Below are 25,664 nucleotides of genomic sequence, written 5' to 3' on the forward strand. Positions count from 1 at the left end.
GGCATTTTTTTTAAAACGTTAACGTAGTGTTTTGTGTAGCGACCTGTTTGAAACAGCTAATTTCTCCGATGCAGTTTACTGGCGGTTGATTTAATTAGCGGTATTAATGTGACGAGAAGCGCTTTGTCATTTGAATGCATAACACGCAATTCCTTGAAGAGTCGACACATTTCAGGCGTGACAGTTTAACTGTTACTTGTAAACCGTACTGTTATATTGTCGTTTTTATCAATAAAAAATCTATTGCATAAATTGTTGGTGCTCCTAACTTTTTTTGGAGCACCAGTGCTACCAAGTAGCCTAAAAAAGTCAATTTCGAGCCCTGATATATTATTGAAGCTGCACTTCCCTGGCATATTGTCGGCACAGTAGGGCCGACGTTTACTAACTGCTACATTAGCAGAAGCGTGCCTGTTGGGCGTTCCTGTAAACAGATTGAGCCAGACCGAATTAACTTCTCACACCACCAAAATACCACGAAGGTTACGTGCCAATTTACTATTACTAAATAGTATGTATTACTATACATACTATTTTTATGATTGGATTAATTAGTAATTATGTTTGATGCAACTTTAGCTATATTTCCATTACTTTTCAAAAAATATTATTTTCCATAACTTTTCCAGGGCCTGGAAATTGCATTTTAAATTTCAATGACTTTTCCAGGTTTTTCATGACCGTACGAACCCTGCCACAGGTGCTCACACACCCACGTTGGGTGGCAGGTAGACAGGCAGGTCTCTCGGCTCACAGAGGTTGTGGTTGTTGTTGGATTCTGTGAAGGACAAAACACAAAGGCACAGAGGAGTGTCATATAAACATCTCATTAATTAAAAAGACAGCAAAACATCAGCATAATGTTTATTATTTCCCTCTCATAGCACACCTGTAAGTGTAAAGTCTTCAAAGATAGACTTATGAACATTAATAACAAGCAGAGTTTGATATATTTAGTGGTATTAAAAAACCCTGAGCACTTAACAGATATAGTTGGACAGCCAAATCACACGCAAAAAGAGTCAGAACACAACAGCGACAAATAATAGTAGTATAAAATGGTAGAAATGAAAGTATTTGTGATTCAAACATTTTCTAACAAAACAAGTTCTCACAAGTTCAGTGTCTGAAAGACAGGTTAGTTGACAAACCGTGCCACACTGCAAAAGGCACAAACCACAGGCATGTTGTGTCGAAGCAAATAAAATTTCAACTATTAAAGAAAATTTATATTTATAAATAATAGTTGCACGCAGAGTATACAAAGTCTGAAAGAAAAATCCAGAAAATCTGATGAATTCCAGTGATGGGTTGGCTAATCTTTGTATGGGGTCAGAAATAAAGAAGTGTGATAGCCCTGATCATAATTCACACTTAAAAGATAAAGATGTGTTTCCTACGAGTAAAATTCAGTTCCCTCATCTTTAAGTCCTGGGCGCCACCTGGCAGAGTCCTCCAGCTACTAACACAACATGTAAAAGTACTACAATTCCTGTGGACAGACGTTTATGGTAGGACTCGTGATTTACAAACATACACTTTCATTTAAGGGATGCAAGTTAATATTTACATCTACAGAATGACATGTGAATTGTTATTTTAATTTAGGCCCTACATTTACTGTACACTTGAAACGAACTTAAATCCATGCATTTGGCCCATGAGTACAGCCTCCATTTAAGGCGTAATTGTAGGTAAGACAACAATTCGAGATTGCTAGAAAATAAGATTTTATTCTAAGTAGGCTAGCGATATATTCCGCTTGCTGGAAAGTGGCTGGTCTTTGGATTCAGTGACATTCAGAATGGATGATTATGCAATAACATAATACTGGATCGTGGGTAACACATTTAACACATTTAGCAAAGGTGTTAACTACAGTTTGTGAGGATGACAAATAACCCGACTTTTTTTCGTATAATAAAGGAATTTGCAAATTAGCTTCAGCGTATAATAAACTGGATATGAAATCATTGTTTCTGCTCTCGGCTGAAGCCTACTACTCGGAGTTGATTGCTTCAGCCTGGCCGTTCCTTGTTTTTGTATGATGAACTGACACAGGGAGTAACAGCGGGTCTGACAGCGAACGGTGAGAACAGTCATTCAACATTCTATGAGTGTTAAAAGATATTTTTTAACGGTGCTAGGTACCCTACACGTTTGTGGCGCGTTGATCAGTGCTACCGTTTTCCTCTATTGTAGACAGTAATGGCTGTCAGCGAAGGAAGAATATTGATTAGCTGTATCTTCACTCATCCCATCAGGCCGCGGCCCTGATGATAACAGGCTATAGAAAAATTACACGATTTAAGTATAACTGTTCAGCCATCTCATTGCCACATTTAGCCAGCCTGGCATCTGAACATCACGAAATGCGGCCAATTCGCGTTTTACCCGATACCCATACTGACGGAGAAACATAGTAATCAGTCGAATGTCCAGGTTTTCGCAGAGAATGAGGACGCGACATCGTGGAGTAGTTCGCATTACGTTACAGGTGTCTAGCTAACGATAGCAGGACATCACTGCGGGAAATAATGCATGGTGTTGACATTTTTTATCGTTATTTATTTATTTATTTATTGCTAATTTAATTGATTTCGAGGCTCCGTCGTTTCTCGCAAGTTCTCCTTTTTCATCCTGTTTTTTTATTTTCTTTCTGATGTTGAGGTGTTTGCTTTCATGTGGGTGTGTTTTATATTTTATACATATACTATTCAGGATGCGATAGGCTATTTGACGTGCAAAAAATAACTTAACAGTATTTAGCAAGCCACCTACACACAACTGCCAAAATAAAGGTAAAAATAAAAGACAAAATAAAACACACCAGTCATGTCTCTCTAATCTCGGCTATTGATTAAACTGCTTGCTCCCGCCCGTTTGCAGTCAACTGAAGCCGCGTTTCCACCGCAGGAACTATACCCCGGAACTAGGAACCTTTTGAGGAACTCAGTGCGTTTCCACCGCAGGAACTAGGGTCTAAATTTAGTTCTGGGGGCTTTGTTTTACCCCTCAAAACGTTCCTGCTCGGGGGGTAGTACTTTCCGAAAGTACAGGAACCTTTTGGGTGGAGCTTGCAGCGCTGAACATTTCTGATTGGTCGAGTACTCGTAGCATTTGTGTTGTATTTATTTTCCGCCATTACCCGCCATGTTTGAAAATATGCAGCGGAAAACCAATTTATTTTCATAATAACAAATCAAACTTGTATGTTATGCGGCGCAGTAGCCTACTTTTGGTTATAGCCTGTCAACGTCTTGGAATTATAACGTGTGCTCTTCTGTTCTTTTCTTGCTTTAGTATTCGTTTTATAAAATGCTAAGCATTCGTGCTGGGACAGCATATTACGTAGGCTACCAAAACATTCAAACGGATTAATTCGGTTGCTGAATATTTTCTTCCGGATTTTCTTTGTTAGCCCGTTGTAATTGACTCAAAACGTTTGATACAGTTATGTGAGGTATGCGGTAGATCTGCATAATTAACATTGGTGATACAGTACAAGCAAACTGGAAATCACCTTCCGCACTTTTTATCCGGGTAAAATAACAGGTTAATTCTAGTAATCTTCCCTTTAGCTTTTTCAGACTGCCGTAATTTTACTCAATTTTACTGCCATTTTTCAATTCCACGAAAAGACCAGGAAGACTATGGACTCATTTATGGTGCATGGTTCGCATCTGGAAGGCACACTTCGCTGCTCGGCTAGCAGTAACTTCGAAGGAAAGCAAACGGTGGCTGTACCACTACTAATTTACATTTTCACGCAAGTCCGAGTTTTCGTTCTATTCTTGTCATTTTGCGATTAGCCTATATGGAATTGACGACGAGAAAGTAATAAAACAGCAAATTGTTTACAACGTGTGCATGTTTTCTGCTGTTAATGAATGTGTTTGAGAGGATATATGAAAATCAATAAATACAAAAGTAACCATATATAGTCATTGTTGGTAACCCGTTGTATATACGTGGAATAAACCCCCCCGGGCTGTCCCGGTTATTAGAAAATAATGTAGGCTACTTCGGTGGTAATATGGGGTTACAGAAGAAATCATATGACAGAGGGACCGACGACAACGTCAGTGGGCTAATTTGCCTAATCTTCGCGGTACTTTAGACCCCGGTGGAAACGCAGACAACCATTGGCTGAAGGAACCTTTTAGTTCCTGGTAACGTAGTTCCTGGGACTGAAAGTTCCGGGTAATTTTGGTGGAAACGCGGCTTGAGTTGCTGTTTTGCCTTGAATCAGGGGAGTACCCAGAATTCTGGACCCCAGAATAATCCAGTGGGCCCCCTAGTGGGTGCGAAGCAAACTGCAAATAAATTTGTCCCTAGATGATGTCTTTCCATCAGACCTCCATGCCAACCTGGCCTGAGCCACTGTTCCTCAAGATAAAACAGCGCATTCAGTCGTGTTTGTCCCTGAAGCTGCTGCCAAACATGCCCCAAAATCCAACCCCCTTTCAAAGTGAGAGGTCTGTTCTTCTAGCCATGGTAGCCAAAATAGCCGGCAGCTGGACCTGCTGCCATTTGTATACACTGCCCTCACTTACTCAAGTGTTTCCTTTATTTTGACAGTTACCTGTATATCGTGCCACACCCGGGTGAGGTTATGTTGTTAGTCACATTCGATCCCTTGGCTCCACCTATCAGAAGCACACCTGTATGTGTTCAGCACCAGACGCTGGAAACTTTGTGACATTCGGTTATTTTGCACCCTATGAACTACGAGCAGAGATACTGCTGGATTTGGTGGGAGAAGAACTTCAAGGGTATTTCTCTCTAATTTCAGCTTGTCTCACTGTTATTTAAATCATGCACCCCAGGGCAAGTGTTTAGTTGGCCTTCCTGGCTGCAGCACAGGCCAGTGTAAGAAATAAGAATATAGGGAGAGCTCAATGCAGTCTGCTGCCTTGGGGTTGTGATATACAGACTCAAGCAGTACACAGCACACCACCATCATGTTTCTCGGGAAATGCTCAGGTACATCAAACTAACCAGTACTGTTTCACAGAATAACCCCAGGAAACAGGTTTGGTTGGACATACCCTAAACTAGGATGTTTTGGGAACAAGTGTGACACAGAATCAGAGTGAATTTGAATGACCCTAAAAACGAACGGTGTCCCGTCTGTGTGTTGGAGCGCAGGGTGCAGGCCAGTGCTTTACTGGAGCTGCACTGTAACGGCAGGCCTTGCTGTTTCTTAAAGGGGAAAAAGAAGAAGAAAAAACACCTAAATGAACACAGGAGGTCACCTGACACAACGTATTATCCCTTTGTTCACATTCAGGAGGCACACATCAGAAAGTCCGTCTAGACTGCAGCTGAGCTTCACAGCTGCTTTCAACAGCACTAATTTCTTAGGAAACCATCTCCATTTTGTAAATATTTAGACATTTTCAGCCCCTAGGTGCACAGCTATGCCATGCTTACAAAGACTGTGCTTTATCACATGCTGCCCCCCCCCCCCCCCAAGCCATCTTTTGATCATCAAAGCTAGTCAGCCATTTTGTGCGACAGGCATGTTTGTGCGACACACGGATTGTGCTGTGGAGAAGGTTTCCCTTGTTGGGCAGGATGGTGTTTAACACACCTGGACCTGTAGCTTGTAACCAGCTGCAAAGAGGTTCCTTAAAAGCCCAAGGATGCAAACACTCTGGAAGTGATTTGTGCCACTCTGTGGGAGTGCAGCTTTACTTTAGTAAACTTACCGCATATGAAATCTCACACTGTAACACCATAATAACAGTACATAAACATATATGCGCTGTGAGGCATCCACTTTTAAAAATGATTTATTCCTCATTCTGCACGTGAAAAATAAGCAGGCCAGCCTGGCTAGCCATAGTTCTGCAGGACCGTTCACACGGTTAGTTTGTTTGTTAGTTTGTTCTCACTCTTCTCGTGTCGGCCTTCTACTTCAATGCGTGTGGCTTTTGCGCAGGGTGTCTTCTGCGCAGGGACTTCTGCTAAATGGTGCGCCTACTGCGCCCTGTAAGGGGAGATCGCGTAGGTATAAACGCGTAGCCGCGAGACGCAGTGTGAAAAGGCTGCCTTTTCTACTAGCCGAACCCATAGAATGGGGTGATGGCGATCGAGCAGAGAGCTGCTTTCAGCGTGCGGCGTGCGGCAACACTTCGGAGAGAAGCGCGTTTACAGTAAGGACGGCTCGCCTGCACCCACCCACGGCTTCCTCTGCGCGTTTCGACCACCCGTTTTTATTTACCGTAATCATGCCTACGTGAGATGAATGACCGCACGACGCAGCTGCAACACGCGTTCGGTTTTTCCGGCCAAATATTACCTTGAGCTTTTTGCAAAATGACGATGTGTTCACCTCCCGTTGTGTCCAGAGAAAAATCACTCGAGAACAGCGGCAGGGTCGGGCCTTTCCTCTACGCGTGATCACTTCTAATGTCAGAACAGTACATTACATTACATTACAGGCATTTAGCAGACGCTCTTATCCAGAGCGACTTACACAACTTTTTTTTTTTTTTTTACATAGCATTTTACATTGTATCCATTTATACAGCTGGATATATACTGAAGCAATTTCGGTTAAGTACCTTGCTCAAGGGTACAACGGCAGTGTCCTACCCGGGAATCGAACCTGCGACCTTTCGGTTACAAGTCCAGTTCCTTACCCACTGTGCTACACTCCGTCCTACAGTAAAGCGTTTAGTCTGTTACTGCAGACCCTGCTGGCTTCTGGCCTGAAAGCGTGCTGCTGCTGTAAAGCTAGCTGGTTTAGCTAACCTGGCAAAGTCACGTTAGTTCAGCATCTCGGGGCTCATGTGGAGCAGGTGCCTCAGAATTTACCATGTAGTGAAAAGATTAATCAGGGAAGATATTGTAAACTGTTTATAGCGATGTAATGAGATTTTATTTTAAATAGCATATTAACACAATTGATTTTAGATAGTTGTATAATTGATTCTGTCTGATGCTACAATTTCAAGTCCGGGTCAGTTAACCGCAAGCCAGAAATGGTCAGGTCCATATCATGAAAATCGTGACACAAGTTGGACAGGAGTACTAAAACACTGCTCAGTATGAAATGAGAAACTGTTCCCTAAATACCGACGTTAATAAAAAGAGAACTGCATCTGCACCTCCCTGATTTCTGTCTGAATGGATCCTCTCATGTCTGTCCCATGTGCAGGTGAGAGGCCTTCGCCCCACCCCCCCACCGGCCCCGCAATGGACCCCTCTGCACAAATCCAGGGGGTCCCTCTCAAGACCCGGGGGTCCTTCCGGAAAGAGGTCAGGCCCCCTGTCTTCAGCACATATCCTAATATTACAGTCACTTCCTTGTTTCGAACCATAATGGACCGGCATCAGGGGTGTCTGGTCTTAGCCAGAAAAATAAATAAGTAAATAATTTTAAATAACCTCTACTCAGGTTAGGTTACTTTAGTTTTGCTTGTTGTTTGGCATATAGTTCATTAGATTTAGGTGCAACAGAACCTACCAGATATGACTATTGTCCAGAAATAAAATTGGACATCACTATACCTTGGGCTGTAGTGAAAACCAACCAGAATATGACTATATAGGTGATTTAGACTGTCCTTTAGGTGATTTAGGCTGTCCTTTAGGCTGTCCTTTAGGTGATTTAGACTGTCCTTTAGGCTGTCCTGTAGGTGGTTTAGGCTGTCCTTCCTGTGCACGCTCAGTCCTTCAGCCCAATCTCACCGCTGGGCCTGCAGACCCTGGTCAGGAGCAGGAAGGAGCTCTGCACCGTGGTCCTGGAGCTGCATGGGACAGAGGCGCCATGTCTAACTGAGGTGCGTATAAAGCCTCACCGAAACCTGCACACCAAATCGCCCTTTTAACACATCACTGGCACCTGCACACCAAAGCACGTTTTAACACATCACTGGCACCTGCACACCAAAGCACTTTTTAACACATCACTGGCACCTGCACACCAAAGCACCTTTTAACACATCACTGGCACCTGCACACCAAAGCACCCTTTTAACACATCACTGGCACCTGCACACCAAAGCACCCTTTTAACACATCACTGGCACCTGCACACCAAAGCACCTTTTAACACATCACTGGCCGACTGAAAACTCCTCCTCCTGCTGTTTGGCCCTCAGTGGCCAGCACATGCCCTCTCTCCCAGATGTCAGGTCTCAGTTATGACACATCTCTGGTTCAGCTGACATATCAGGCGATGTCTGTTTGTACTGTGAATACAAGTTGTATTTCCATTTTCATTTTGTTTGATTTGAATAGCCTCTATGATAATTAAAACAGTTTATATTTTTAAATAAGCTTTAACAATGTGAACCATCTTTCCAGTTTCTAGTTGTCTTGTCAGATTTTTGCCTTTTTAACATTAATTTCTCATATTAATTATTACTGTTAAACGTGTGAGTGTTAAGTTGACAAATTGATTATTTTTTTGTCAAAAGGAGACATTTTACTAGATTTCTGTGCTGCTGGATGTGCAGTTAACCATATTCTCCCCAACCCCCCCCACCCCCCTGGCTATAATCCCCAAGTACAGCCAGGAAGGCCTTTGCTGCACAATGTGGCTATCAGTAATAACGCAACGGCAGGGGTTAGTCTGGGGGAGGGGCTATGATGACTGACAGCCCGCAGGTCTGTGCTGTGGTGTGGGTTGTTGGAGCAGGAGACCGCAGGCTAGTGAATGTGCACTGCAGGTGTGGACGTTCTCACTGATTCACCGTGACCTAAGCTGCGACTGTTTGAACCCGGCGCTGGCGAGGTTGACTCGAGAGCTTCTGAGAACAGCACCTCCGTGCAGCCGATGTACGCTGCCTCGCCACAACCACAGACCGTAGCGTCTGAGCTGTGTAAACCCAGGCTAAAACAGGCCTCGGTTCTCCTCCAGCACAGCTGAGAAATCTGATTAACAGAGTCCTTCCTGTCGTCTCGCACTGCTATCTCTTCTGTTTTATTCCCTTATTAAACATGAGTGGTGGCTTGTAATTTCCAAATGTCTTTTATAGTCAAGCCATACTACTCATTTTCACCTTTCGTCAAATGATGTTCTGAAAGCAGCTTCTTTTTCAGATTCATTTTGTATGTTTACCCAGTCAAGCTGAAGGAGATCATTTCACACTACAGGTAAGAGCCACTCTTAACTGCTTTTAAGATTACGGGCATGGCACATTAGATTCAGCCTGGAACTCTCTTCATTCTTTATGTCATGTTCACTTACTGCTTCTAGTCTAGTGGAAAATAATGGTAGTTGGCCAAAAGAGGATGAACACAAGTCTGCAGTCTTTTGTTGATTTCATTATGGCTGCTGTCTGACATGATTACTGCTTCAAAGCCACGAGGAAGCCATACTGTGCAGAAATCAAGCTGTGCCTGCTCTTTTATTCATAAAGCAGTAGAGTTTCCGTCTGACACACAGGCCCTGCCATCTGTCCCTGCCAAGCTGCTGGAGTTGCTGAAGTCCCTGCATGTGCACAGCCTAACAGACGAAGAGGTGCTGCTGCTCGAAGAGTCAAAGAAACTTCTAGAGAGAAACCGCAGTGCTGCGCAGGTGAGGCCAGGATGATAACTCCTGTTTGGTGCATTATGCTCCTTTGTAGTAATTTTTGCCGTGTTGTTTTTTTAAACGACGTGGAATCGGGCGCCAGTGCAGACTCTTCTCTAGCTGAACGTGTGCCTGTGATAGAGGCTGAGCTCTGGCTCTGTGGGAACAGATGTGGCGTTAAGCTATTCTGTATCATGCAGCATGCTGAACTACTTATTTAGATTGCAGACATAACAAGGCATTACATGCATGTTATTCTTCATCACACAAATGGAAAAAATGGCTTTGGATCTATTGAGTCCAGATTGTACTGCAGGGAAACGCCTAGCGTCAGCTGGGGTCAGCTGTGGGCATAGGATTCTGGAAAAAGCAAGCTTGCTTCCTCCAGAGTGGGCCTTGGGCCTCAGAATCTTCCAGACGCAAGCAGCGGCCCATTGCCCCAAAGACTACGCTTTTAAGACTTGTACAATTGTTTGAAAAACAGAATCACTCCACGCTCAGACTGGTCCTGTATGACCCCCCCCGCCCCCTCCAATTATAAATTGGAGACACACAGCATTGTGGGTAGTGTATGCCTTGAGAGACTCACCTTAACAGGTCCTGTAGGAGAACTGTGGTCGTCCACTGCTGCCAGTGTGTGACGGAGCCCCATGTGGGAAAGCCCTGTACCCTGCAGGTGTGCCCTGCAGGTGTGCCCAGCAGGTGTGCCAGGTCGTCCGTCACCGTTTCTCCCGCCCTTTGGCATTTAGCACCGGCTTCCTGTCTGTCCTCCTCTGTTGCAGACGAGCCACTGGAGTCGAGCCGCCTGCGTGCTGCGGCGTCCCCACTCCCCCTCGTGCAGCACGACGGCCATCTTGGCTCTGCTGAGCCGCTACATGGCCGGCTTCCGGTATGCCCTGGAGCTGCAGGCGCTGCACAGGTCCGTGCCCGACGGCTGCCAGGCCGAGGACGACGACACCAACCAGTCCGTCTCCTCCATCGAGGACGACTTTGTCACCGCCCTGGAGCACCTGGAGAAAGATGACGCGACAGACAACCTGTGTGGGTGACCTGCTGGAACAATCTGCTCACTGTGCTCCCTTACTGATGGCACAACCATCATACACCATAGTCTGTTAAACACACACGTAAAAGGGTCATGTGTGAAAATACCAGGGGAAGTCACACATTAGCCTATAGTGACTTTGAGATTTATGGAAGCCCATATATTGAAAATAAGAAATGACCATCTAAGTAATGCAGTGATTGGTAAAAAAAGTTAACTAAATATGTTCATGAACATTTGTATTTATTTTATGTCAGACATCTATTACTTGGGATATCTTATCATTGTTTGATGTGAATTTTGGGTGAATGTTTAGTTTGTGCAAATTTCAGACACACATTGCAACACACTGGGGACTTTCCCTCTTTGGGTTTTCTGCTGCAGTTCCTCTACCTGTAGCCACTGCTAGATGGCAGTGAAAGATTTATTTTTTCACTCCACATTAAATCCATTCAAAGATTAGTTTCTGCCTTCAGCATTTGAACAGTTTTCCACAGAGTGTTTTCTGAGATTTCATATGGACTAGATCATATCTTATCAGCTAACATGCCCCCTTCACAATTTTCAGTTTTTAGATCACATATATTTCCTGCTTCAGCATCGCAGTGTCACACTTCCATCCCTTTGTAATGGAAATGCTCGTCTCTCATCCCTTAGTGGCCGCTCCCTTCAGCCATCGCAGCCAGCGGGATGCGGCCTCCCAGACTGTCCCCTCCCACCGCAGAGATGGGCCAGAATCCAGCGTCATCATTAGCTCACGCGGCAAGGGGTCACCAGCCAAACCAGCCAATCGGAAGCCCTGCCTGGACGTGTCGGTGTCGGTTCGGAGCTCGGTGCCGGCGTGGGCGTCTGGGCCAGAGAGCCAGTGGAGCTTCTTCAGCCCGAGCGGCGCTCAGAAAGGACACACCTCCTCCGCCCCACTCACAGAGTCGGAGGAGTCCGACTGCTCCAGCCCCAGTCCCGTCATCTTCCTGGACGAAGTGGGCTATCGGAAGAGCCTGGAAGCAAAGCTGGATATTCCAAAAATCCCTGTCCTCAAGGGCGGGGTGGAAGATTCCGATTCAGAAGTGAGCGAGTTTTTTGACAGCTTCGATCGCTTCGATGACCTGGACCAAGCTCCTGAGAGCACCTCCGAGCCGCCCAATGAGATGAACACTGCCGGTCAGACTCAGAAAATCACATTTCCAGAGGACTGTACCTCAAAAGCTGCTACAACAGCCATGAACCCCCACAGATTCGACCACCCCGTCCTTCCTGCCAACATCAAGAAGCCCACTCCGCTCAAACCAGGATCGCCATACGGGTCTCATCCCGACATCCCAGATTCCCCCCGTCCCATCATGCCCTTCTGTGAGGAGAGTGGGGCTCTCTTCAGTCCAGTCCAACCTTCAGCCTTCAGTCCTATGGGAGAGGGTGCAAGCATGGAGCATCTTGGGAGGGCAGATGAAGAATGCTCAGAACTGCATAAGCCCCAGGACCTCTGCACTCTCTACAAAAAATACTCTGATTTTGCCAGTAACATATCAAAGGAGATTCTTAGTTCAGTCTGTGGGTATTCATCTCCTGTTGACATGAATGTAAATAAAAACCTTAGTTGTGTTTGTCATAAAGAGTTTACAAACAGCAGTGGGCACCTGATGAGGTTATCGGAAATCCAGGAGGTGGTGACTGTATCCCAATCACTGAAGCCCCAGACCCTGAAAGAGGGAATACAGAAGTTTGCCACGGACCTGGTGGAGATGAGCTTGGGCAGTGCCTTCAGGGACCTGCAGAAGGGCGTGGCCACCTGTACCACGACACTGTGCCATCTGGCCGCCAGGCTGACGTCCTCCGTGTTTCAGATGGCCTTTCAGGAGATCGGCGCGAGGCATGCGTACGTGCTAAAAGAGCACGCCATAAACGGTTTAGCGGGCTTCCTGGTCGGCGAGGCGGTATCCGGGGCCTTGAAAGAATTCCACTTTGTGAAAAAACAGATTTTCAACAACGCGGTCGCCAGGTTTGCAGCAGATCTCGCGGAGGAACTGGTGTTCGAGGGCATCATGGAGGTTTGCCAGTTTTCACACCCGTCTACACCCCTAACCCCGAGCGACTGGTCTTTCCAACGGGAGGAAGAAGTGGTTTCTGCGTACGCCTCAGACCTCTCTGAGTCTGTCCTGCAGGAAGCCTTCATCGAGTTATCCCAGGCAGACGTGACCTTCACTACAGAGGCTGCCATCAGTGTGTCTCTGGACAATATCCGCTACGTCAGCGCTGAGGACACCACACAGACTACAAAAACCTGCAATGCTGCCACAGGTTATTTTGGATCACAATGCACAGCCAAGTCAGTGAATTCTGAGGCAGAAAATGGCTGCACTGTGGGAAAAGCTTTGTTCTGCATGTCTGGGATTGCCAGTTGCATTCCGGTCCCTGCTGCTGGGAAAGGTCTCTCTCAGATCCAGAGCCCGACAGAAACCTGTCAGTACAAATCCAGTATCTGCCGTACATCACAAACTAGTCCGAGGAAGAGCAACTTTTCTGAACAATGTCAGGTGATGACGTCAGCATCAGGCACTTCTGCGGCAGTGCAAACAAACCTTCTGCCCCCTGCTGGTCATGGCCGAGATGCCTATAGTGAGAGGCGTACATTGGAAGGAGCAGCAAGTTTCACACCCTACGAGCCGGTTTCTGGTGCTCCATTGTTTAGGAAGGATAAAGTTCCCAGGTTCTCTGGAAACATGTGGGACACAACTGATAGTGCAGGTTACAAGCTCACATCTCCCACTGAAGTTAAAAAGAGGGTGGAGGGCTATTCTGGCTGTTTGAGCAGAAAAACGGAAGTTTGCGTTCCCTCGGTTGATCAGTCATGTTCCTCAGAACACACATCAGGCAAAAGGAATGCAAACATGTCCCTCCTTACCGAGCACTTTCCTCAGGAGAAGCTAGACATGTATTCCCCGTTACCGGACTCTGTGTTGCATCAGTTCCCGTCTGAAGTTAAGTGCACTAATCTACACAATGCTGCTAATCCAAGTAAACAAGGTATTACTGATCAGACCTCCCTGTTATCCACAAAGCCAGCCTATAATTCTCAGTCGAAGAGCCAAGGTGTGGAAGTGGTCTCTGAGATGCTTCCGCTGTCTGTGAAGGACTCTCTGGAGGTGCCCAGTTTTGAACTAGCCGGACGTGGCTGTAAAAAGTTTGCTCATGAAGAGTTGCTCCACAGCCCTGAGAGAACATGTAGTGGAGACCCAGGCACCCCACCATCTACCCCTCAGCAGGGTCCACCAGCGTCCCAGGAAAAACAGATCAAGCAGTTCTCCAAGAAGCTCAAGAGCAAGCTGGCTAAGGAGTTTTCCCCTGCCACGCCTCCACCCACGCCCCGTTACCAGCCTTTTGGGGCAGTCACAGAGACTGGGGGGGAGGCTGGGAAGGCAGACTTCATACTGAAGCTCATGAGGTCTCTCTCTGATGAAGTGGGTGGCATGGAGGATGTTCAGGACAGCCAAGAGTACACCTGTGGACCTGGAACAGCAGCCAAATACTGCCAGGTCGAACTAAACCTTCCAGGGGAAACTGATCACAAAATGGTGGAAAAGGGAGCCCTCTGTTATGCTGGACGTTTAGCGAGCCACATTGTTTCCATGGCTACTGAGATGGACAATCTGGGTTTGGAAGATGGACGGAAGTTTGAGGATATTGGAGGCAAAGATGGCCTTCCTGTGCGCACTGCACAGTTTTCTGAAGAGACTTTAAACTCTCTGTGGGCCTACGCTGGGGAGATAGCAGGGGAGGTCATTTCTGATGTGATGAAGATGACAGATGTCAGTCACTGCAGACACAGAGCCTTGAAAAGAACAGGGGAAATTTGCCCTGAATGTCATCAACACGTGGACCACAGAGACTTCAGGCTCACCACCATGGTGGACCGGTGGTCAAGCGATCTTCTGGCCTCGGTCATTAGCGTTCAGAGCTCTGAGTTGAGTGGCCACTCTTCCGGAAACCCCAACTGTGAGAGTGTTAAAGATGAAGATGCAAGTTACCTCATTAGGGTTCTGCAGAGAGGAGGTGGGCAACGGGAGCTCATTTTGGACCAGTATGCTAGCCATCTGGCCTACCGGTCCATCAGAGCAGGACTGGCCCAGGCGGAAAAGAGGATCAAGCAGAGGTCTAATCTGAGGCTTAACTCTTTCAGGGGGTTGCATCACAATGTTGCCTGTGAGCCCTACAGCAGTTTTATGATAGAGATGCCTTCTGAGGATGCCACCAGGAATGCATGCTCTTCTAGTAAAGCACTGCAGTGTGCAGGCCAGGAAACCAGGAACACTGACAGGCGGGAATACATGGAACTTGTAGTCTTTGCAGAATCTTTGGCATACAACATCATCTGTGATGTCACAAGGAAGCTCAGACCACCATCCGTTCGGTTGCCTAAGTCCTTGACGGACTCGTGTCTGTACAAAAAGTCCACGGTGGAAGACACGGCCAAGAACCTCGGCAAACCCACATGCTTGTGCAGTTCAGTGCCACACACAGAGAAACCCAAACAGTACCACAGCACCGGGAGCTTAAATGATGAGAATTATAGCGACGGTATCTTTAAAGTCATTGAACACTATGCAAGGAAAATCGTTGATGACACTTTGGAGTTGACAGTTGCATCGTCATGCCCTCACCCTGTGGAGGACAGGAGCATGGCAGACAGAAACACACACGCCCACCTGCTTTCAGAGGGAACATTACGTTCATCCTTAGCTGACCAGAACGGTTGCTATCGCGTGACTAGGGAACATCCATTTTGCAACAGTGTGTTCAGGCACGAGCCCCTGGAAGTGGACTGGAAGAGGAGCCGGGACTATGATGTCATGTCAGAGAGCTGCTGTAACCACACCAGGATGTGTGGTTTTGAAATTCCGGAAATCCACATTGATTCAGAGAAGAGGGCAGAATTTGCGGAGGCAGTGGTGTCATCGGCGATTGAGAAAGCCAGGAGAGACCTGAGCAACAGCAGCCTGAACACAGACAGCGGGATGGGGCACGATGGCGCCCGCCTGAACACAGACAGCGGGATGGGGCACGATGGCCCCCGCCTGAACACAGACAGCGGGATGGGGCACGATGGCCCCCGCCTGAACACAGACAGCGGGGTCGGGCACGATGGCCCCCGCCTGAACACAGACAGCGGGTCGGCACGATGGCGCCCGCCTGAACACAGACGCGGATGGGGCACGATGGCCCCCGCCTGAACACAGACAGCGGGATCGGGCACGATGGCGCCCGCCTGAACACAGACAGCGGGATGGGGCACGATGGCCCCCGCCTGAACACAGACAGCGGGATCGGGCACGATGGCCCCCGCCTGAACACAGACAGCGGGGTCGGGCACGATGGCCCCCGCCTGAACACAGACAGCGGGATGGGGCACGATGGCCCCCGCCTGAACACAGACAGCGGGGTCGGGCACGATGGCGCCCGCCTGAACACAGACAGCGGGATGGGGCACGATGGCCCCCGCCTGAACACAGACAGCGGGATCGGGCACGATGGCGCCCGCCTGAACACAGACAGCGGGATGGGGCACGATGGCCCCGCCTGAACACAGACAGCGGGATCGGGCACGATGGCCCCCGCCTGAACACAGACAGCGGGGTCGGGCACGATGGCCCCCGCCTGAACACAGACAGCGGGATGGGGCACGATGGCCCCCGCCTGAACGCAGACAGCGGGATGGGGCATGATGGCGCCCGCCTGAACGCAGACAGCGGGATCAGGCACGATGGCGCAAACTTCGCTGAGAGTCTTGCCACCGAAATCATGGCGTCAGCGTTGACCAACGTCTGCCAGACCATCAACATCAGGTAAAAATCACAGCTTTCCATGACTAGTCTGCTTTCAGTAAATCTCACCCAATTCAGTGACTGTCCCGTAGTTTTAAATGTTCCTGTAAAATTATCATAAAGTTTTATAAACCCAGATTTCCACTGTTCACTGCCTGGAATATCATTACTAGGGTCCTGTTCTAATATTTGTTAATAGTGCCTCCTTGCATGCAGTGGAAAATATGAATTTGCTCAGGATAAACACGCCCACAAGGAGACAAAAACACTGCCATTGGAATTACACTGCTTTTGCAGCATCCGATTCCTCTAAACAAATTAAACTTTTATTATGAAAACTATCAAATCAAATAAAATGAATTTTATTTGTATAGCGCTTCTTACCGGAAACTGTCACAAGGATGCTTTACAGAGTAGCAGAAGAAGTGCAAAAACCACAAGAACCAAAACTATGAAATGAAAGTACTTCAGAAATCAAGAGGCGGTTTATATATTTATATATTTTATTTTTATATTTCAAAGGAATAAAAGAATGCAAAAAGACTATGGTAAATTAAGCTTTGTGTGCTAGTCAGTATTATTTTCAGTAGGACCATTTTAAACAGTAACATTTTAAACAAGACGTAGCCCCTCACCGTGTTAAAAATACTTAGTTTATGTCCTGATTTATTGGATTGATTCGTTTTTTTGATGAATGTGCATTCTTCTGGCTCACATTGGGGAAGGAATAAATTAGGGCAATCCAAATGGCATTAATGAAATCATGCTAACCTGCAAGCCCCCCAGAAGCAAAGTATTTATCTCACTCACTTTACATTTTGCCAATCCTCAGCCTGAAATAGCCGTTAAATGTGCATGGAATTGGCGTGGAGCTGAAAGCAGTAATTTAGGAGGGGCGGGATGTTGTTCGAACCAGCACACTTTCCATGTGGTCACGCATCGCCTCGATGCAGATACCGTTCAATGTGCATGACAGGGAGGAGTGGTGGGTGCCACGCCTTGGAGGGGGGCTGGGGATGCTTGTGCAAGCAAGCGGCAGAGGCACCATATACCATGTGGTGATGCCTTCTGCGGGCGTTGCTGGGTGATGGGCCAGGGGGGGGCGGGGGGGTGGGGGGGGGGGGGGGATGTGGGCTGTTTAAACATGCACAGAGGACCTGTAGACTGGGGGGGGGATGGGGTGGGGGGCGGGGGGGATGGGGCGGGGGGGGGAGCAGTGCGAGGGGGATGTGGGCCTTTTAAACATGCACAGAGGGACCTGTAGACTGCATTAAAAATAAGTCAGCCAGCCACAGCACGGCACTGGGCTGTACACGAGGCGGACCGTACATTACTAAACACGCTCTTCTAACCAACCCATTTCTTGGGTTAATTTAGTAATCGTCGATTGAAAGAGCACTTGTGTAGTTTACAAACGAAAATTGTTTAAATCCAAACTTAATTAATAGCTGATTGAAATTATTTTGTAATTGAACAATGACAATGTACTGTAAATGTGGCAGTGTACCCCTGTTCTGTGTGTGCTGAGTGTGGGGTATGGCAGTGCACCCCTGTTTGTCTGATGTGGGTCAGCATGACCGTTGTGGGGATTGTGGTAAGCAGTGCACCCCTGTTCTGTGTGTGCTGAGTGTGGGGTATGGCAGTGCACCCCTGTTCTGTGTGTGCTGAGTGTGGGGTATGGCAGTGCACCCCTGTTCCGTGTGTACTGACCTCAGGGTTGTGTCCGGCGGCTTCCCCCCCCCAGCCCCCTGGGGAGAGAGAGGACGCACACGTTGGAGTTGCTGGGCAGCCAGGGGCGGAGCCTGAGCGCTGAGGGGCGGAGCCTGAGCAGCAGGGATGACAGCCAGGGGCGGACCCTGAGCAGCGGAGAGGACAGCCAGGGGCGGAGCCTGAGCACTGAGGGGCGGAGCCTGAGCAGCGGGGAGGACAGCCTGGGCAGCTGGTCCAACCTCAGCCTGGAGGATGAACACCTGGACGAGAGCAGCAGCTTCCTGCACCTGAGTGACAGGTACGCAGCCCGGCCCTTCCTGGTCACATTCCACCTCCTGCTTCTCACCCAGCGCCCCATTTCTGTAGCGTCCGTGAGCTTTGGCACAATATGGGCACCAAAATGGCCGCCTCTGTGTGGCACTGTGGGCCGTCTTGCGGGTACACTGCTGTAATTCTCCCAGATACACGGCACTTTTCTGCAGATTATTCACTTCCTGTTGACGACATAGCTCAGGAGGTGAGACCGCTTGGCTGGCAGTCGGAGGGTTGCCGGTTCAAACCCCGCCCTGGGCGTGTCGAAGTGTCCTTGAGCAAAACACCTAACCCCTAACTGCTCTGGCGAATGAGAGGTATCAATTGTAAAGCGCTTTGGATAAAAGCGCTATATAAATGCAGTCCATTTACCATTCATGCACCGGTGAGCGGCTCTAACTGGTATCGAGTTAGAATGCTAGAATGATTTATCAGAACAGGTAATTCATTCGTTTGGAACCGAGTGGCCGGCTGTAATATAGCGGTCCTCTTATCCTGTGAGGTTGTGGCCCGTAGCATTCCATGCCGCGTACATTAATGAGTTTCTCCTTTTCATCCAGCAAGACTGAGACATTGCACAAGTTTGCCCATGTTTTCAGAGAGTCTGGTGTGTTTAAAATTATTGCTTTCAAAGAGTTTCTTCTTGTTTATTAGGAGGAGAAATATATGGTTTTGGAACTTTCTTGTCTTTTTATGTCCAAGTAAAAAGCATATTCTTATAATTTGTCTGTTTCTTACACGATTTATGAAGAGATCACGTTTCCTGTGAGTGCCAGTAGTTTGAGTGCCAAGTGCAGCCAGGATTACTTAAAGATTTCATCCAGAAAAGCACAATGTGTGGACTGAAGCAGCTCTGGCTTTCTTCTCAACCTCTATTCCTTCTCTCAGCTGTCAACAGTTGAGTCATTCACTCTGGAACTGAGGGGTTGAAACTGGTATTGCTGAAGGTTTTTAAAAAAATTTTTGTAAGGACTGGAAATCTAAGAAAACCAATGATTCTGTCACCATCTTAGCAGATTTCGCAATGCACCAGCCTGGTCACTGGCTTTTTACTGGCTTACAACGAGATCTCTCACAATTTCGTGGTCAGAAACCACCCACAACTCAAAAAGGCTCTCAGACAACGCTCTTGAGAGTTCAGTGGGTTGCCAGGTTGTGTCACAGCTCCACTTGGCTGCAGAGCCGCTGAACAGCCCGACGTCCATGAGGAAAACCGTTCAGCTGAGGAACCAAAGACATCCTGGCAACCTGGACCTGAGACTCTCCCTGACTAAGGTTTCTGAGCTCTGATTATGCCAGCGCTGACCAATCACGTGGATCGCATCTGGATGTCCTTTAGGGACTGCACCCCGCTTTTCTCTCCTCCCCTAACAGTAACGGACACGCCCACCATAGTGAACCCCGCTTTTCTCTATCTCTCCTCACAGTAACGGACACGCCCACCATAGTGAACCCCGCTTTTCTCTCTCTCTCCTCACAGTAACGGACACGCCCACCATAGTGAACCCCGCTTTTCTCTCTCTCTCCTCACAGTAACGGACACGCCCACCATAGTGAACCCCGCTTTTCTCTCTCTCCTCACAGTAATGGAAACAGCAGCAGCTGGAGCAGTCTGGGGTTGGAGGGGGAGGAGCCTGTGTCCCTTTCTCCGTCTAACAGGTTGGTCCTGAACAGGACGCTACGCTTAGCCAGCCAATCAGCAAGTCAGCCAGCCAGCCAGCCAATCAGCGAGTCAGTCAGCCAGCCAGCCAGCCAATCAGCGAGTCAGTCAGCCAGCCAGCCAGCAAATCAGCCAGTCAGGCTGTCATCCAGCCAGTCAGCAAGTGGGCCAGTCATTCAGCCAGCCAGCCAGTCATTGAGTCAGTCAGCCAGCCAGTCATCCAGTCAGTAGGCCAGTCAGCCAACCAGCCAGCCAATCATTGAGTCAGTCAGCCAGCCAGTCAGCAAGTGAACCAGTAAGTGTGGGCCCAGCCTTCCTGCCCAGTTACTGCATGATGTCAGAGCTTTGTCTGTGACTGCAGTGTCTTTTTTACCCTTCAAATGCCATGGAGAACAAGGCATGTCTGTTTCTGCTTGCAGTTTTGGGTTCATATACAAGTGAGATTAGCCAATGGAAAATGTGTGTGTGTGTGCATGTGTGTGAGTGCGTGTGTGTGTGCGTGCGTGTGTGTGGGTGTGTGTGAGTGTGTGCGTGTGAGTGTGTGTCTGTGTGTGTGTGTGAGTGCGTGCCTGTGCGTGTGTGCGTGTGGGTGGGGTTGGCCGGAGAAAAGGCGTCATTCATTGTGCCTGTGCTCTGTAAAACATGATCTCTGGGTAAGAAAGGCCTCTCTCTGTGGCAGCTCTCTGGCATGTTGTGTGAATGAGTGTCAGTGTGAGAAGTGTGAAAACCAGGCATGCTGGGAAATGTGCATGCGACTTCGCTTGCTACCTGGGCCCTGTGACATCCCTGTCTCTCACACACACACACACACACGCTCACACACACGCCTCTCTTTCGCCCCACAGCGACGGTCCGGAGGAGAAGGAGGCGGAGTCTGCGGCTGACGTGAACGGTAAAGACCTGCGTGTCACAGATTCTGTTGTTTTCACTGAAATAAGTGCAGAGCAGCTGATGGGTTTATTTTATAACTCCCCTTCTCCTCACAGGCCTCGGCCATTGGGCCGGGTTTGGCACTCATGTTTTTAATCAGGTGGGATGCTGGGTAATTCAGAGTTAAATTCACATGTAGCAGTTCAGTTTTCATCTCTCTGTTGGAAACGCAGTGACTGAGCCTCCCCACCCAGGCAGTCTCTGCCTGCCTCTCTGTTTAGAGGGGCAGGCTGCGGTATGGGCGGGGCAGGCTGCGGTGTGGGAAGGGCAGGCTGCGGTGTGGGCGGGGCAGGCTGTGGTGTGGGCGGGGCAGGCTGTGGTGTGGGCGGGGCAGGCTGCGGTGTGGGCGGGGCAGGCTGCGGTGTGGGCGGGGCAGGCTGTGGTGTGGGAGGGGCAGGCTGCGGTGTGGGCGGGGCAGGCTGCGGTGTGGGAGGGGCAGGCTGCGGTGTGGGCTGGGCAGGCTGTGGTGTGGGAGGGGCAGGCTGTGGTTGTGGAGGGGCAGGCTGCGGTGGTGGGAGAGGCAGGCTGCGGTATGGGCGGGGCAAGCGCAGTGTGGGAGGGGCCAGGCTGCGTGTGGGGGGGCAGGCTGTGGTGGCCGGCAGGCTGTGGTGTGGGAGGGGCAGGCTGTGGTGTGGGCGGGGCAGGCTGCGGTGTGGGAGGGGCAGGCTGTGGTGTGGGCGGGGCAGGCTGCGGTGTGGGCGGGGCAGGCTATGGTATGGGCGGGTCCCTCCCTGTGAGAGGGGTGATGCCGTTACTCACCTGGACCATTTGGTGTTCCAGCAGCGCAGGTGTGTCCCGCGACTGTGAGGCTGCTGGTGCTCAACAGCGACCTGGGGGGGCCCAGCCTGGACCCACAGGTGAGGGCGGTGCTGCAGTGGATAGCCGCCTCCCACTCTGACCTGCCCACGGTGCAGCTGGGCCAATCAGGCGAGGTGGAGCTTCAGCAGGTGGGTGCGCCTGCACACCAGGAGAACACACCTCAGTACATACACCTGCACACCTCAGTACCTACACCTGCACACCTCAGTACATACACCTGCACACCAGGAGAACACACCTCAGTACATACACCTGCACACCTCAGTACCTACACCTGCACCAGGAGAACACACCTCAGTACATACACCTGCACACCAGGAGAACACACCTCAGTACATACACCTGCACACCAGGAGAACACACCTCAGTACATACACCTGCACACCAGGAGAACACACCTCAGTACATACACCTGCACACCTCAGTACATACACCTGCACACCAGGAGAACACACCTCAGTACATACACCTGCACACCAGGAGAACACACCTCAGTACATACACCTGCACTCCTGAGCATGGGGGCAGACAGCACACCTGCATCAGCAAACATGGCCACACTGTGGCTGTCCTTCAACCACCAGATCAGGGTCAGGTGTGGTCTCCAGTGTCGCTAGGCGACAGAGGTGCTTTTGGCCCTGGTTGTTTGTGGTGTTGTCCATGACCGAGCTCTCTCTCTCCCCCTGTGTCTGTGACCGGGCTACCTCCCCACCCCCTCCCCCCCCCAGCTGCCAGCGGTGCTATGCCGGGTTCGGCAGAGGGGCTGGACGGCCGGAGACCTCCTGCAGGCCCTCCTGCAGTACTGCGAAGGGCCCGAAACACAGCCAGGCGCACAGGGACCCTGCAGCAAGCCCTTCTTCCATTGGCTGCTGGAACACGCCTAGACCCCGCCCCCCCCCGTCCCAGCCCATCCCAGCCAATCACGCTTAGCTACCGCTCAGAAAACGCTGGACTCAGAGAGCACCAGCAGCCACGTCAGCGTCAGTCAGGACGTTTGGCCAAACGTAGAGGCCCGGTCAGTGCACCCTGTCTGTTGTCTCCTGTATTGCTTCAGCACTGGACAGAGGGGGGGGGGGGACTTACACAGGGACAGGAGCTTGTGTGCTGATTGGTTACGCAGTGGCTGAAGGGCGTGGCTCTTATCCATGTATGCAATGTGTCTGTATGGTCAGTGCCAGCGTGTGATCATCTGAAACCATCTGTACTTCATTTACATTCGCATTTATATCTCATTTTCTGTTGGAACGGAACGGAATGAACACCCCCAGTAGGTTAAAAAAGAAGAAATATCCATCCATCAGGGAACCCCCTCCCCCAAGGCCCCCCCCACACCCCCCCGGTTTGTTCAGGGAAAACTGCGTCAGCTCTGTACCCTTCTTCTGTGGGGTCGTCTCCACAAGTTCAGGGACCAGCCCAACGAACCGCGCCTGCTTCCAGAAGGTTCCGTTAATTGCAGAAGGCGCCTGACCCTCATAACTCAGACATAAGTCTAGTGGCTGTGTGACCAGCCGTGGAGCGTTACCGGCGCGATTGTTTAGTGAGTGTTCTGCTCAAGACACTTTTCAGACGTTTTTGGACACAAATGAATGTAGATTCAGAGAATCACAGGAATATTGCGAAAGTCGAAGAGAACACTGAAGTTTGTTTGAAAGAACTCTTGGCGCTGACGCACTCTTACAGGAAAGGGTCCAGCAATCTGTGAATGTATTGAGATATTTCAGAAGGGTATTAAGTTCAGTTTTTCACAGCAAGTGTTTAAAGCAGTTTGTTGTAAGTAATGTGCAAGTGTGAAACTCCAAAACCCTCTTACCAGATTCTTCTTTATGTGTACAGTTTTACAGAGAAGCAGAAAGTGTCTGAGAAGGTTATATATGAGGTTATATCGCTGCAGACTTTGCCTTAATGTGGTTTGGAAGGGCAGGAAATTACTTTTAAACATGAAGGAAAAGTATTATTTACAAAATCACACACCAGCATTATAAGGAAAATGGAAATGCTTCCCACATAACGAAATAGCAGAATTCCCAGGACGGTTGCACCTCTCCTGGTTTAAGGAAAGTCGTCAAACGGGAAGTCGTCAAACAGGAAGAGTGACACACTGGGTACAGAGCGTAATTACTGACACACCTCCAGTCTGAACCACAACAGACACGGCGCGCATATCTCAGCCGCCCGTCACGTCCAGAGCCTCGGTCCGCAGCGTGGGGTCTGGAATTTTCCACAGTATCAGTCCAGTCTAATCTGTCATTATACTGACCGCTGGGCATGTGAGGGGCGGGGGGGGGGGGCGAAGAACGATGGGATTTTGGGAGAAATGGATCAGACCTGGGGAACTGACCACATGAGAGAGGACCAAACCTCAGATTGTTCTGTCACAGGCTTCGGGAATGATCAAACGATCAAAAGACCAACGGTTCCAGTGTTGCGAAAACGTAAAGGTCACCCGCGCTCAGTACTCACTTAACACAGCCTAGAGAGCGGCCGGAGAGCGGCGGGAGAGCAGCCGGAGAGCGGCCGGAGAGCGGCGGGAGCGGATTTTAGATCACAGTACAGGAGTAAACAAGGACAAATAAACCTGGACCTGGATGAATAAAGCAATGAGCCGTTTATTCTGCCGTACGGTGGCTTTGAGTTCAGATATAAATATCATACACTCATCACATGACAGTTCATACTTAAAAACTGCTGTTTTTGCATGGGCCTTTTCTCTATTGTCATGGTAATTATCCAGTGAAGTTGTGTTAATAGTGGTGTACTGTAATTTCCACAGCTCTATGCCCTCTTCGGCTCTGATCCGATTGGCCGGTTGTACGTGGCCATTGTGACGTCACAGAATTATTGCCGTTTTTGGCAGAGAAGCAGAATGGCAGAGGGGTCACTGCTGGGGAAGTGATTTTAATGCCACTCAATGTATTACAAAACCAAAGGATATTAAAGCAGCCTTTCAGTGAACCGACGCTAACGCTACCACCAGCGCTAACGCTACTACCAGTGCACTTCAGCGTTTAACATGCCTGCAGATTTGGCTGAACACCGATATCACATTTTGAGGTTTTTTTGTTATTTCCTACGAGGCGTACTGCTGTCACCATCTGCCGCGAGAACTTAATTTTCGACCACATGTTCAGCCAGAAGCACGGGACGCTGAGTTACACCCGTACCGCCTTACAAGTGCACTGCGAAGGCAGCCAAGAGTCATCCAGTAAAACACTAAATATAATCTGGCCCGTCCCACGGAGAGGTCGGTAGGGTTTAAAAGGAGAAGACACAGGGCCTCTTGCAATGGCAGGAGCACCTCCACGGCTGGGGACTACAGTGGAGGTGAAGAATTCAGAGTTAGTATTACAGTACTGTACTGTGATGTGAGTATTACAGTACTCTACTGTGTTATGAAGAATTGGCCCAGAGAGTCCTACTACCTGAGAATCCTATCTCCTGCTCCATATGGAACACACTGTGTGTGTGATGGGCCCTCTGCTACTAAAGTCACTTTATTTAATATACATTCTTATCTTTCAGAAGAGGACCCAACGCTAGTTTGTGTTATTTATAGCTGAATATGTAAAACAGAGATTTAACAAGCTATTTAAAAATAATATTTTAATACCTGCTCAGCGTTATTCTCATCTCATCAGACACTGCAGCCTCAGCTCTTATGTGTGTTTCCTGCTTCTTTCTATAATCTTTTGCCAAATACAATATCAGAGGACTTACAGTATGTGCATAATGGCAGTGAAGACACTATTTGTCCTGTAGTGATATTGCATAAATAGTTTACAGTGCAGGTGGAAGTGCTGTATTTGTCTTTAAGCAAAAAAATAAAATAAAGCTTTCTCAAGTGTA

The 25,664-nt window shown here is 48.8% G+C and overlaps 1 protein-coding gene across 1 annotated transcript; it reads left to right on the forward strand.

Moving 5' to 3' along the window:
- Positions 1 to 1,980: 1,980 nt before the first annotated feature.
- Positions 1,981 to 25,664, forward strand: LOC135240792 (A-kinase anchor protein 11-like). Its single transcript, XM_064310716.1, is given in 13 exon segments — positions 1,981 to 2,089; positions 7,169 to 7,269; positions 7,683 to 7,793; positions 9,058 to 9,111; positions 9,404 to 9,535; positions 10,312 to 10,570; positions 11,232 to 15,769; positions 15,771 to 16,411; positions 18,135 to 18,398; positions 19,997 to 20,071; positions 20,918 to 20,964; positions 21,783 to 21,949; positions 22,550 to 25,664. Coding segments are annotated over 12 exon segments (6,507 nt in total). The 5' UTR covers positions 1,981 to 2,089; positions 7,169 to 7,206; the 3' UTR covers positions 22,706 to 25,664.

This window comes from Anguilla rostrata, chromosome 15, assembly GCF_018555375.3.
Source record: "Anguilla rostrata isolate EN2019 chromosome 15, ASM1855537v3, whole genome shotgun sequence".
Taxonomy (NCBI): domain Eukaryota; kingdom Metazoa; phylum Chordata; class Actinopteri; order Anguilliformes; family Anguillidae; genus Anguilla; species Anguilla rostrata.